Source organism: Carcharhinus amblyrhynchos, chromosome 16 (assembly GCF_965287045.1).
Source record: "Carcharhinus amblyrhynchos chromosome 16, sCarAmb.v2.hapA, whole genome shotgun sequence".
In the NCBI taxonomy this organism is placed as follows: domain Eukaryota; kingdom Metazoa; phylum Chordata; class Chondrichthyes; order Carcharhiniformes; family Carcharhinidae; genus Carcharhinus; species Carcharhinus amblyrhynchos.
In genome coordinates, this window is record NC_137339.1 from 18,014,359 (window position 1) to 18,027,506 (window position 13,148).

Sequence of the window (13,148 nt, forward strand, 5' to 3'; positions counted from 1 at the left end):
TGGTAGGAAGGACTATTACTTACGTGGCGAAAAACTGCAGCAGGCGACAGTGCAGAGGGACCTCGGGGTCCTTGTGTATGAGTCGCAAAAACCCAGCTTGCAGGTGCAGCAGGTGGTCAGGAAGGTGAATGGGATGCTGGCCTTCATAGCGAGGGGGATTGAATATAAAAGTAGGGAGGTCTTGCTGCAGCTGTATAGGGCATTGGTGAGGCTGCAGCTGGAGTACTGTGTGCAGTTTTGGGCGCCGCACCTGCGCAAAGATATTTTGGCCTTGGAGGGAGTGCAGAGGAGGTTTACTAGGCTGATACTGGAGTTGAGGGGGTTGAGCTATGAGGAGAGGCTGAATAAACTAGACTTGTACTCGTTAGAGTTTAGAAGAATGAGGGGAGATCTCATTGAGACATATAAGATGATGAATGGGATGGATAGGATAGAGGTGGAGAGACTCTTCTGGCCCAAAAAAGACAGTAGGACTAGGGGGCACAGCCTCAAGATAAAGGGGGGGCGGTTTAGAACGGAGTTGAGGAGGAACTTCTTCACTCAAAGGGTGGTGAATCTCTGGAATTCTCTGCCTGTTGAAGTGGTGGAGGCTGCCTCGCTAAATATTTTTAAGACACGGGTTGATGGGTTTTTGATAAGAGAGGGGATTAAGGGTTATGGGGAGAGGGCGGGAAAGTGGAACTGAGCCACGACAGATCAGCCATGATCTTATTGAATGGCGGGGCAGGCCCGAAGGGCTAGATGGCCTACTCCTGCTCCTATTTCTTATGTTCTTATGTCTATCATGCCCCCTCCCCTCATCGTCCCAGACCACTCTACCTCCACGAACTCCCCACCTCCTTCCTCACCCCATGATCACCGGTCAGACCTATGCCCCGCCGGAGCGCGCCCTTGCCTCTAACTTCCCCCAGTGGGGTGTCTCAATGGCTTCCAGTTCTATCAGCGAGGCCATTAGGACTGGTCCCAGTTGCTGGGGACTAGCTGTGATGCTTACCTCACTGCACAGAACCTCTCCCAACGAGGCCACAGTGACAAGTGAGCTTGGACGAAAACAGCGTAGGCTCATTAAATCAATGCAAAATAGATTTACATTTAATTTAAATAAATTATCTATAAATTATTAAGCCAGTTTGTCTGTTTGCTGCTTTTGGTCTCTCTCCTTTTTTGAATAAGGAAGTCTTATTTCCCATTTTGTAATCTGATGGGACCTTTTCAAAATCTAGGAAATTTTGGTAAATTAAACCAAAGCATCTACTTTCTGAGCAGCCATTTCTGTTATGAGTCCAGGATGAAGTCCATCACGACCTGGGGACTTGGCTAGTGATTTCCTCAGTATCCTTTCCCTGCTGATTGTAATTGTTTTAAGTTCCCCCCTTTCACTTCCTGGTTCACAATTATTTCTGGGATGTTACTTGTCTCCTCTACAGTGAAGACAGATGCCATGTATCTATTCAATTCATCCGCCATTTCCTTATTTTCCAATACTTTCCAAAGGACCAACACTCATGTGATCTATTCTTTTCCCTTTTACATACCTGCAGGTACTTTTACCATCCGTTTTTATATTTCTATCTACCTTTTCTCGTTCTCTAATGTTCTCTCCTGATTAATCTTTTAGCCATTCATTACTGTTTTTTATATTCTGTCTAATCTTTTGACCTGCCACTCAATATTGCAGAATTGTATGCCTTTTCCTTCAAATTTATACTATCTTGAAGTTCTTGAGTTAGCCATGAACATGTTCTTCCTTAGAGTCTTTCTTTCTGACTGTATGTATCTTTTCTGAGTATTGACTTAACCTTATGCAAATTTCACAGTTACCTTCAATCAGCTCTCTCCTGACGGCCTCATAATTGTCCTTATTTAAGTTTAAAACATTCATCTCAGATCCACTTCTCTCTCCCTCAAACTTAATATGAAGTTCAATCCTATTAAGATCACTGCAACTGAAGGGTGTTTTTATGCAAAGTCATTAATTAATCCTTTCTCATTGCGTGTTACCAGATCCGGTATAGCCAGTTGTCCGGTTGATGCTAAAACATGCTGCTCTAAGAAACTGTCCCTGAAACACTCTATGGACTCATTATCTAGGCTACCTTTGCCAATCTGATTTGTCCAATCTATTTGTAGATTAAAATCATTTATGATTATTGTCACACCATTTTCCCACATTATTCCTTCCTGTATATACCCTCCTGCAGTGTGATTACTGCTGCGCAGCCTATAACCACTCCCACAAGAGACTTCTTACCTTTATTGTTCCTTTTCTCTACCCAAACTGATTCTACATCTGGATCTCCAGAATTAGTTTCATCTCTCTGTATTGTCATCCTTAATTAACAGAACTAGCTGTCCACCTTTTCCTCATGTCTTCTCCTTCCTAAATGTCATAGACACTTAAATATTAGGTCCCAGTCTTCGTCATCTTGCTGCCATGTTTTTGTAATGATCATCAGATTATACATATCTATTTCTATGTGCTGTCAATTTGTCTGTTTTGTTGCAAGTGTTACCTGTGTTCAGGTACAGAGCTTTTAGTTCTATCGTCTCACTATTTTTGTAACCTCTAATCTTATCTGCTGGTGCATTTTTAGGTTTGTACTCTCTGTCCCTTCCTGCCACACTCTGACCATCATTTCCCTTATTCCCATCACCCTCCTTTGTCATGTCGTCTCTATTTAAGGTATGACATCTTCCCAAATTAGATCTCATGACAATTCAGTTTAAAGCACTCTCTATCACCCTAGTTGTACGACTCACCAGGACACTGATCGCAGTGTTACTCAGGTGAGGACCATCCCAATGTTATAGCTCCTACTTTCCCCAGTACTCGTGCCAGTGCTCCTTGAATCAAAACTCAATTCTCCCACACCAATCTTTGAGACGCATATTTAACTCTCCAAGCTGATTTACCCTATGCCAATTTGCTCAATGCTCAGATAGTAATCCCAGAGATTATTACCTTTGAGGTTCTGCTGTTTAATTTAGCTCCTAATGGCTCACACTCTTTCAGCAGAACTTCTTTCTTAGGTCTCCTTATGTCATTAGTATCTATATAGACCATGACCAGTGAATCCTCCTATCCAACTGCAAGTTCCTATAACCATCTACGGTTGCATAATTTGATGAAATTTAAATGTAAATTTGTGAATCTGCATCCTTGGGCCTTTTTCCTCTTTTTACCCACATAAAGTCTTATTTTTCAGTGGAATAAAAAGGTAAAATGGAAAAAGAGGCAAATAATTACAGCCTTGTCTTATCCTCTGCATTTACTGAAATTATATGTCGTGAAGTGACTGACAAATGTTATAAATATTCATTCATTAAGCTAAGTCAACAATCTGCAGAAAACACACAAAAGTCTGAAAACGTCAGTGACCAAATTACGTTGTATCCATGTGAAATCATTCACTTTTAATTATAACATATGCACCACAATATGGATGTCACACCTGTGTATTTTCTTAGCTTGCTCATGGGACAGAACATCCATGGGACAGCTGCTGTTGTAAATCCAGCAGCAAAGACTTTCAAATGTAGGAAATCCGATCTTTAGAAGATAAATTCAGTATCGTTTGCAACTGTAAACATATGACATGTGGTCAAATGTCTCGCAATAAGACCCCCAGGGGGAAGGTATCTGTTATGTATGTAGTTGGGGTGTTATGCCCCTTAAAGAGAGTGGGTCACATGTCCTGGGGAACAAGTTCCAGGGATGTCAGTCTTGGACTGACTGTGCAACTGATAAGATGTTAACTAAGCCATTCCTGTTTGAATTCTACCAACCTACCTCTGGTCTTTTATTAGTTTATAATTAGACCCAAACATAATCATGTCCAAACAGAGTTGGCAATCCTACGGAATGCAGATGCTCACAGACGCTGAGGCAGTAATTTTCACTTTGGGAACGAACACGCAACTGGCACTTGCAGATCGTCTGAAATCAGCGTCTGGGAAAAGTGGGCAATTTGTGAAATGGGAAGTTTATCCATTATCACCAGATTCCAGCAGTGTTTAAATTCAGAAGTGAAACCTACGGAGTCGAAGGCTGAGATTCCGTAATCACACAATCTGCACAATCTCAGCATCAACTCCAAAGGGAACCTTTTATATAAAAGTGGTGATTACACATAAATTGCTACACTCTGGCCAGAGTGCTGTAAATCGTAAACCCAAAATCCCGACGGGAAGCCGCGCAGTCATTACATCTCAACACTTTAAACACTCGCATGAATTCAGCCCAAAGTTTACTCTGGATAGAGGAAGACTTGACCTTTGTAAGAGAGCCCCTACACTTTGAACTGACATTATACCATCAAGGAGGCAATGCCTTCATTTGGAAGGAGTGGGGAAAACCTATTAAGAAAGGTTGTTTGGGAGGTTGTGGGGTGGAGGGGTGGAAATTTCCACGCAGAACCACTTCCACTTTCACTGGTGTGTAGGATAAAGTTACAGTTTATTTATTAGGGTGAAATAGGCTTGCATTAACACTGCAATGAAGTTACTGTGAAAATCCCCCAGTCGTCACACTCCAGCGCCTGTTCGGCGAGACTGAGGGAGTATTTAGCATGGCCAATGCACCCAGCCAGCACATCTTTCAGAGTGTGGGAGGAAACTGGAGCACCTGGAGGAAACCCACGCAGAGAGAACGTGCAGACTGCTCACAGACAGTGACTCAAGCTGGGAATCGAACTTGGGTCCCTGGCGCTGTGAGGCCGCAGTGCTAACCCATTGAAAAAGAAGGTATTCTGAGGGGTTATGGGACGGCGGGATGGAAATTTCCACACAGGGCCATTTCCACTGTCACTGATGTGTAGGATATTGAATTACAATAATTAAAAAGTGATTTCAGAGGAAACATTGTTACTCGTTGTAATTCTGTTATGTTAATTTTACTTTTGCAAGTTTCTAATGAATGTTTAAACTGCCACTGAATGGTCGATTACCTGGAATAAATGTGGCTGGTTTGCTGTTATGTTTGAGGAATTATGGAACGTTAAACAAATTCTGCTAAATTGCAATATCAAACCACTGAAAGCACCCTGCTGTGAATTGTTCTGAGTGCCATTTTTGCTGATTATACCATACATTTGTCAGATGAAAGGTGCACTTTAAAAGTGGGATGTTGCTCAACAGCCTTTAAATTAACATTTGTGGCACCTCCTGGGTCCCAAGGGAAATGTAATTGAAAGGTATAATATGGTGTAAAGTACAGCTAAAAGTTGTAAAGCTGCAATTTGAATTTTATGATGATGAATAAAAGATATCACGGGGCTTTGCTTACGGAATATCTGAAACGCAGTAACATTCAAGACACGCCACCTACCTTCAAGTACTGGGAAGCAAGATCATGATGATATGACTTGGATTTCAATAGTGCTTTGTCCATAGTTGCGGATGATTTTTGGCAAACTTCTCGAGTCTGGCTTAGGGTTAGTGTGGACCAGGAACCCCTCTTTATGTATTTTGAGTCAGCGTTTATTGGTATGTTCACACATGGTGAACATTTCAAGTCATTATTGCTCTTTGAGGCTTTAAGGGTGTGTTCACTGATTGTGTTATATGCATTCATGAAATACTTGGTGGGTCCGTGGTCAGTGCGTCTCCCAAGTGTCATTAAGCTCATCGGATTCCTGTAGTTGCAGTTGTCACTATCCAGGTTATCATCGGAACTCCACCAGCCGGAAATGTTTGTTCTTGTTCTGCGTTTCGATTCCAACTTCCGGTCCTTGCTCTTGCTTCTCTTGCCCTGCTTGGAGTCCTCGGAGCCGTACTTGCTCCCGTTCATGCTTCCTTTGCCGGTGGCCTCGAGGGATTGCGATTTCGCAAAGAGCTTTTGCACCGAGTGCATGAGGTGGCGGATCCGACCTGGACTCTCGCTCCGGTGCTTGTTGTCGCCCCTCTGGAACTGCAGAGTGTGGAACCCATCCCTGTGAATTGGCAGCTGCTTCTCAAACTGGTCCAGCAGGTTCGCGGGGATGCGGTTGATTTTGCTGGCGGAAGTGTTCGGGGTGAAGCCGCAGTCATCCTGCAGGTCAAAGTGCGAGTTGTAGTGGATCCTGGGGAAGGTACTGCTGGCGATCTGGTTGTTTAGGGGGAGGAGGCAGTCTGCCTGGATGGCACTGGAAACCGGGAAGCGGTTATGGTCCAGCTGATACGAGTCCGCTGGACTGAGCAGATAGGGATTCCTTTCTGGGGTCGAGCCTGGATACATTTGGTCATTTGTAGGTTCGCAGTTGTCAGAAAGGTGACGGCTTCGGTTGCCTCCTAGCCCCTTCATGGCCGTGTGTGTCCAATTACCATGCCTCAAATCTCAAGGACAGATTCCAGTTTCCAGATGGGCGTCTGCGAGGAAAGGAAACCACACAAAGAAAGCAAGTCAATAATCCACTGGCAAAACCATTACAAAATCAGATATCTTTTTCCCTCTGCTTCTTGAGGTTCATTCATTTTCTTTGTTTTTTATTATGATTAGCTATAAAAATGAGTTTCCCAAAGCAAGGCAAATGCTGAACAAGGCAACGTGGAAATAGTACGGCACACGAAAGGGAAATCTCTGTTATCCGGCAAGTTCCGACACCAGGCGGTGCCAATTAATCAAATCTACTGGTTGGCCATGCTAAATTGTCCCTTAGGGCCCAATTTTACCATTTTCATTCTAAATGCTGAATCTGTGCGTAATGCAGATCCAATTTAGAAATCTCCTTTCAGGCGCCCCCCCCCCCTCCTGCACATTCAGCTATCTCCAGTCCCATTCGTGCTGTGGGCAGGGCTTAGCGCTGCTGGAATGATCAGAGCTCTGAACTGCGCACACACAGTTGGAAAAAGATTTGAAAAAGCGCACCCGTTTCAGATTGCTCCCGAGCCGCGGAAAGCAGAGAAAGCAGCCCGGGAGCGATGGTGCACTCACACATCACTGTCCCCCTTATCCACCCCCACACCCACACACACACATCACTGTCCCCCTTATCCACCCCCACACCCACCCACACACATCACTGTCCCCCTTATCCACCCCCACACCCACACACATCACTGTCCCCCTTATCCACCCCCACACCCACCCACACACATCACTGTCCCCCTTATCCACCCCCACACCCACACACATCACTGTCCCCCTTATCCACCCCCACACCCACCCACACACATCACTGTCCCCCTTATCCACCCCCACACCCACACATATCACTGTCCCCCTTATCCACCCCCACACCCACACACATCACTGTCCCTCTTATCCACACACCCCCACTACCCACACACATCACTGTCCTCCTTATCCACCCCCACACCCACACACATCACTGTCCCCCTTATCCACCCCCACACCCACACACATCACTGTCCCCCTTATCCACCCCCACACCCACACACATCACTGTCCCCCTTATCCACCCCCACACCCACACACATCACTGTCCCCCTTATCCACCCCCACACCCACCCACACACATCACTGTCCCCCTTATCCACGCCCCCACTACCCACACACATCACTGTCTCCCTTATCCACACACCCCCCCCACCCACACACATCACTGTCCCCCTTATCCACCCCCACACCCACCCACACACATCACTGTCCCCCTTATCCACGCCCCCACTACCCACACACATCACTGTCTCCCTTATCCACACCCCCACTACCCACACACATCACTGTCCCCCTTATCCACCCCCACACCCACCCACACACATCACTGTCCCCCTTATCCACACACCCCACTACCCACACACATCACTGTCCCCCTTATCCACACACCCCACTACCCACACACATCACTGTCCCCCTTATCCACGCCCCCACTACCCACACACATCACTGTCTCCCTTATCCACACACCCCACTACCCACACACATCACTGTCCCCCTTATCCACCCCCCCCACTACCCACACACATCACTGTCCCCCTTATCCACCCCCCCACTACCCACACACATCACTGTCCCCCTTATCCACACCCCCCACTACCCACACACATCACTGTCCCCCTTATCCACACACCCCACTACCCACACACATCACTGTCCCCCTTATCCACCCCCACACCCACCCACACACATCACTGTCCCCCTTATCCACACCCCCCACTACCCACACACATCACTGACCCCCTTATCCACCCCCCCACTACCCACACACATCACTGTCCTCCTTATCCACCCCCCCACCCACCCACACACATCACTGTCCCCCTTATCCACCCCCCCACCCACACACATCACTGTCCCCCTTATCCACCCCCACACCCATCCACACACATCACTGTCCCCCTTATCCACCCCCCCCACCCACCCACACACATCACTGTCCCCCTTATCCACCCCCCCCACCCACCCACACACATCACTGTCTCCCTTATCCACCCACCCCTCCCATTAGGATTGGTTTGTCAAATAGGAGGCAGAGAGTGGGGGTCAATGGGTGCTATTCGGATTGGCGGTTGGTGACTAGTGGGGTGCCCCAGGGGTCGGTGCTGGGGCCTCAGCTATTTACCATTTATATAGATGATCTGGAGGAGGGAACCGAGTGTAGGGTGTCGAAATTTGCTGATGACACCAAGATTGGGGGAAAGGCAAATTGTGCGGAGGGTGTGGAGAGTCTGCAGAAGGATCTAGATAGGCTGGGCGAATGGGCCAGGAAATGGCAAATGGAATTTAATGTTGGCAAGTGTGAGGTGGTCCACTTTGGTAGGAAGAATGGTAGGAAGGACTATTACTTACGTGGCGAAAAACTGCAGCAGGCGACGGTGCAGAGGGACCTCGGGGTCCTTGTGCATGAGTCGCAAAAACCCAGCCTGCAGGTGCAGCAGGTGGTCAGGAAGGCGAATGGGATGCTGGCCTTCATAGCGAGGGGGATTGAATATAAAAGTAGGGAGGTCTTGCTGCAGCTGTATAGGGCATTGGTGAGGCCGCAGCTGGAGTACTGTGTGCAGTTTTGGGCGCCGCACCTGCGCAAGGATATTTTGGCCTTGGAGGGAGTGCAGAGGAGGTTTACTAGGCTGATACCGGAGTTGAGGGGGTTGAGCTATGAGGAGAGGCTGAATAAACTAGGCTTGTACTCGTTAGAGTTTAGAAGAATGAGGGGAGATCTCATTGAGACGTATAAGATGATGAATGGGATGGATAGGATAGAGGTGGAAAGACTCTTCCCGCTCAAAAAAGACAGTAGGACTAGGGGGCACAGCCTCAAGATAGAGGGGGGGCGGTTCAGAACGGAGTTGAGGAGGAACTTCTTCACTCAAAGGGTGGTGAATCTCTGGAATTCTCTGCCCGTTGAAGTGGTGGAGGCTGCCTCGCTAAATATTTTTAAGAAGCGGGTTGATGGGTTTTTGATAAGAGAGGGGATTAAGGGTTATGGGGAGAGGGCGGGAAAGTGGAACTGAGCCACGACAGATCAGCCATGATCTTATTGAACGGCGGGGCAGGCTCGAAGGGCCAGATGGCCTACTCCTGCTCCTATTTCTTATGTTCTTATGTTCTTATTACCTACACACATCACTGTCCCCCTTATCTGCCCCTCCCCAATACCCACACACATCTAGCCTCACTCATTCCCCCCGCCTCCCCACAGAGAATGGTCTGGCCTCACTTCCCATGCCCTCCCCAGGAACATCTGACCCACCTCCTCCTCCCTCCCCACCAGACAATAATCAGCCCTCCTCCACCCCCCCACCAGAGATACATCTGACCCACCTCTTCCTCCTCCCCCACCCCCTAACCAGACAATGATCTGGCCTCACTCCCCTCCCCCCTCAACCAGGAAATGATCTGACCACCCCCCCCCGAGTCAGAGAGCCGTTGGAAGCTCGGAACACGCTCTTCAGCAGCTGGAGCGCCCGATTCAGACTTTTATTCAGCAGGTCCGTTACGGCACGGTTCCGGATTGGCAAACATGGTGCTAAAGGGGGAAATGCTGATGAAGTTGGGCGGGCAGTTCATTAATTCAATTTAAATGCATGCAAATGCCTTTAAATCGCCGTTGCGCCCATTTTGGGTGCAAATCGAATCATCGCCATTCCCGGGTTTTGCTGAAGTGGCCATCTGTGCTGATGTGCAGGCGCAGGTGCGGATTGCATTAATGGCCTCACACCCGACTTTACCACGTTTTCACACCCGAAAACGCACAATGGTAAAATCGGGCCCTTAGTGTCGAGGGAATGAGCTGAGTAAATGCTTGGGGTTACGGGGATGGGGCCTGGTTGGGATTGTTGTCAGTGCAGGCTCAAATAGGCTGAATGGACTCGTTCTGCACTGTAGGGATTCTACAATTCTAAGAATGCCCACAGAATCCTTACAATGCAGAAGGAAGCCATTCGGCCCATTGAGTCTGCACCCATGCTCCAGAAGAGCATCTTATCCACTTCCACCCCCCACCTTGCCCTGTTCCGTAACTCCACACACTTACCATGGCTAATCCATTTAAGCTACACATATTGGGATACTGAGGGACAATTTAACATGGCCAATCCACCTAACCTAATCTTTGGAGTAGGAAGTTTCGCAACACCAGGTTAAAGTCCAACAGGTTTATTTGGAATCATAAGCTTTCAGAGTGATACTCCTTCATCAGGTGAGGGAGCAGTGCTCCAAAAGCTCGTGATTCCAAATAAACCTGTTGGACTTTAACCTGGTGTTGTGAGACTTCTTACTGTGCCAGCCCCAGTCCAATGTCAGCATCTCCACACCATCTTTGGAGTATGGGAGGAAACCCACGCAGACACGGGGAGAATGTGCAAACTCCACACTGACAGGTCACCCAAAGCCCGAATCGAACGCAGCTCTGTGGGTGCAGTGCGGCAGCAGTGCTAACCCCTGTGCCACCCTGCTGCCCAAACTAAGATGTTAGGTGGTTCATCTAATCAGAAAGTTCCAGCTGAGGTCTTGAGAGGTGCAGGAGTGCACTCATAGTACAGCGGTGTGGCAGAACAGTGTGAGGCAGAGGAGGGAGCGTGGTCAAGTTGCCAATAAAACTCTCGGTGAGTTTGACATTGCCAATCATCTGCCACAGTCCTCCCACAATCAGAAATGGACCTGATCTCAGAATTCTGGTTAATAGAGAAGTGAGTGCTGGATCACAGACATTGTGCTGTACTCAGGGAAGCAAAGTACATGTTAACATTCAGCAACATATGTTAATTCAAGAAGAGGAATTGTTTCTCAAGGTCGATGGAATGCTTGAATTCCACCGAGGTGAAGAAAAATTTGATTTAATTGTGAAGTGCACGTTAGTTCTCTAAAAAAAAAACTCATTACTTAAGTGACTTCCTGCCACGTTCATCTGTATTGGGAAGCCAAACTTCAAACATATTGTCTAATTTTCTCTCCTGGTGCAAGACAATGAATGAAAAAAAAAGCAGAACATGGCATTCCGACTGCACTAATGAAAGCCCCTGTGTGAGAAGGCCAGAGAGCTGGAATTTTAAATTTGTTCTCCTACTCTTGTATGCCGGTCACACATTTTGAAAGTCATTTGCGGTTTTTCCTGCTAGTTGTTGTCACCACCCCCCACTCTTCTCCACTGTGCAATGCGATATTGTCCTCTCCCACTGCTTTCTTAGCAGATATGGAGGGCTCGGGATTCGGATCAGGGATGCTGGCATACTGTTAAACACATCATGTGAAACAAAATGAATTGTAAGGCAAAATATTGACTTAGAATCATTGAATTCCCTACAGTGCAGAAGGATGCCCTTCGAGTCTGCACCGACTCTCTAACAGAGTGTTTTACCCAGACCCACCCGCTGCTGTTTCCCCATTTCTCCCAATCTACACATTTTTGGACACTAAGGGGCAATTTAGCACGGCCAATTCACCTAACCTGCACATCTTTGGACTATGGGAGGGAACCGGAGCACTCTGAGGAAACCCATACAGACACAAGGAGAACATGCAAACTTCACACAGGCAGTCGCCCAAGGCCAGAATTGAACCCGGGTCCCTGGCACTGTGAGGCAGCAGTGCTTTATTTTAATTTAGTTCCTGAACAAACAGAATAAGGCCTAGTGCATTTCAATTGATTTCATTGTGCGTCTCGTAACCTGGAAAATAACAAAACACACGGCACTGTTCCCTCAGCGGGTTCAATTTTCTTTAATAACAAATAAATCTTTAACTAGCTTGTCAAACTTAAGAAACTTCCCTCAGTTTCTGACTTCAACTCCAGATTTCAGTTAGACATGAAGCTAAAGATTTGGCCATCAATTCTTCCCAGTGCTGCCTACCTTAGAATTTTGTCCAGTAAAAGTCATTAACTAAATCCACTACAGCCTCCTTAATTATAGGTTCCTGCCCACCAAACCCCACTGTCACCACTTCAGCACGCCATCAACATCTGAAAGACATGTTAAATTCTCCCTCAGTGTAACTGAACAGGTGCCGGAATGTGGCAACTAGGGGATTTTTCACAGTAACTTCATTGCAGTGTTAACGTTAGCCTACTGTGGGCGGGACGTTGGCACAGTGGCTAGCACTGCTGCCTCACTGTACCAAGGACTTGGGTTCGATACCCAGGTTGGGTCACTGTCTGTGTAGAGCCTGCACGTTCTCCCCATGTCTGCCTGGGTTTCCTCCGGGTACTCTAGTTTCCTTCCATAGTCAGATAGATGTGCTGGTTAGGAGCATTGGCCATGCTAAATTCTCGCTCAGTATACCCCAACAGACACCAGAGTGAGGGGATTTCCACTGTAACTTCATTGCGGTATTAATGTAAGCCTACCTGTGACACGAATAAATAAACTTGAAACTTAGTAAACTTAAACATACTTGTGACACTAATAAATAAACTTTAAACTTTAATCCTTGCATCCGCCACCCCTCTGCATCCACCCGCCTGCACACCTCACACGCTGACTGGCCTCACATGAAGTCATTAAAAATAAATTTTGTGTGAATGTTGCTTGGAATACCTTAGCAACCCCCAACTGTTCTCACTGTTTCGTCAGCCAGTTTGTAGATCCACGTGCTGAATTCAACCAACTTTCAAATTCTTGCCACACTATAAGTTCTCCTAGGTTACATAATCGAAAGCCCTGGTGTGTAACTGAACCCATATGGCCACGTGGGCTGTGTTACTGAGAGCCTGCACTCCCGAGAAAACACCAACTCTGAAAAAAAGGAAGGTGACCTTCATCTTTCAGAACAG

At 47.1% G+C, this 13,148-nt stretch overlaps 1 protein-coding gene across 2 annotated transcripts in view; it reads right to left on the bottom strand.

Moving 5' to 3' along the window:
* The window catches only part of dlgap4b (discs, large (Drosophila) homolog-associated protein 4b), a 614,332-nt gene that overhangs the window by 201,320 nt on the left and 399,864 nt on the right, over positions 1-13,148 (bottom strand). For both annotated transcript variants that reach the window (XM_080204774.1, XM_080204771.1), the window contains exon 5: positions 5,327-6,345. In XM_080204774.1, the coding sequence (XP_080060900.1) occupies positions 5,327-6,280 (954 nt within the window). In that variant the 5' untranslated portion in view covers positions 6,281-6,345. The remainder of the gene's footprint in view (positions 1-5,326; positions 6,346-13,148) is intronic.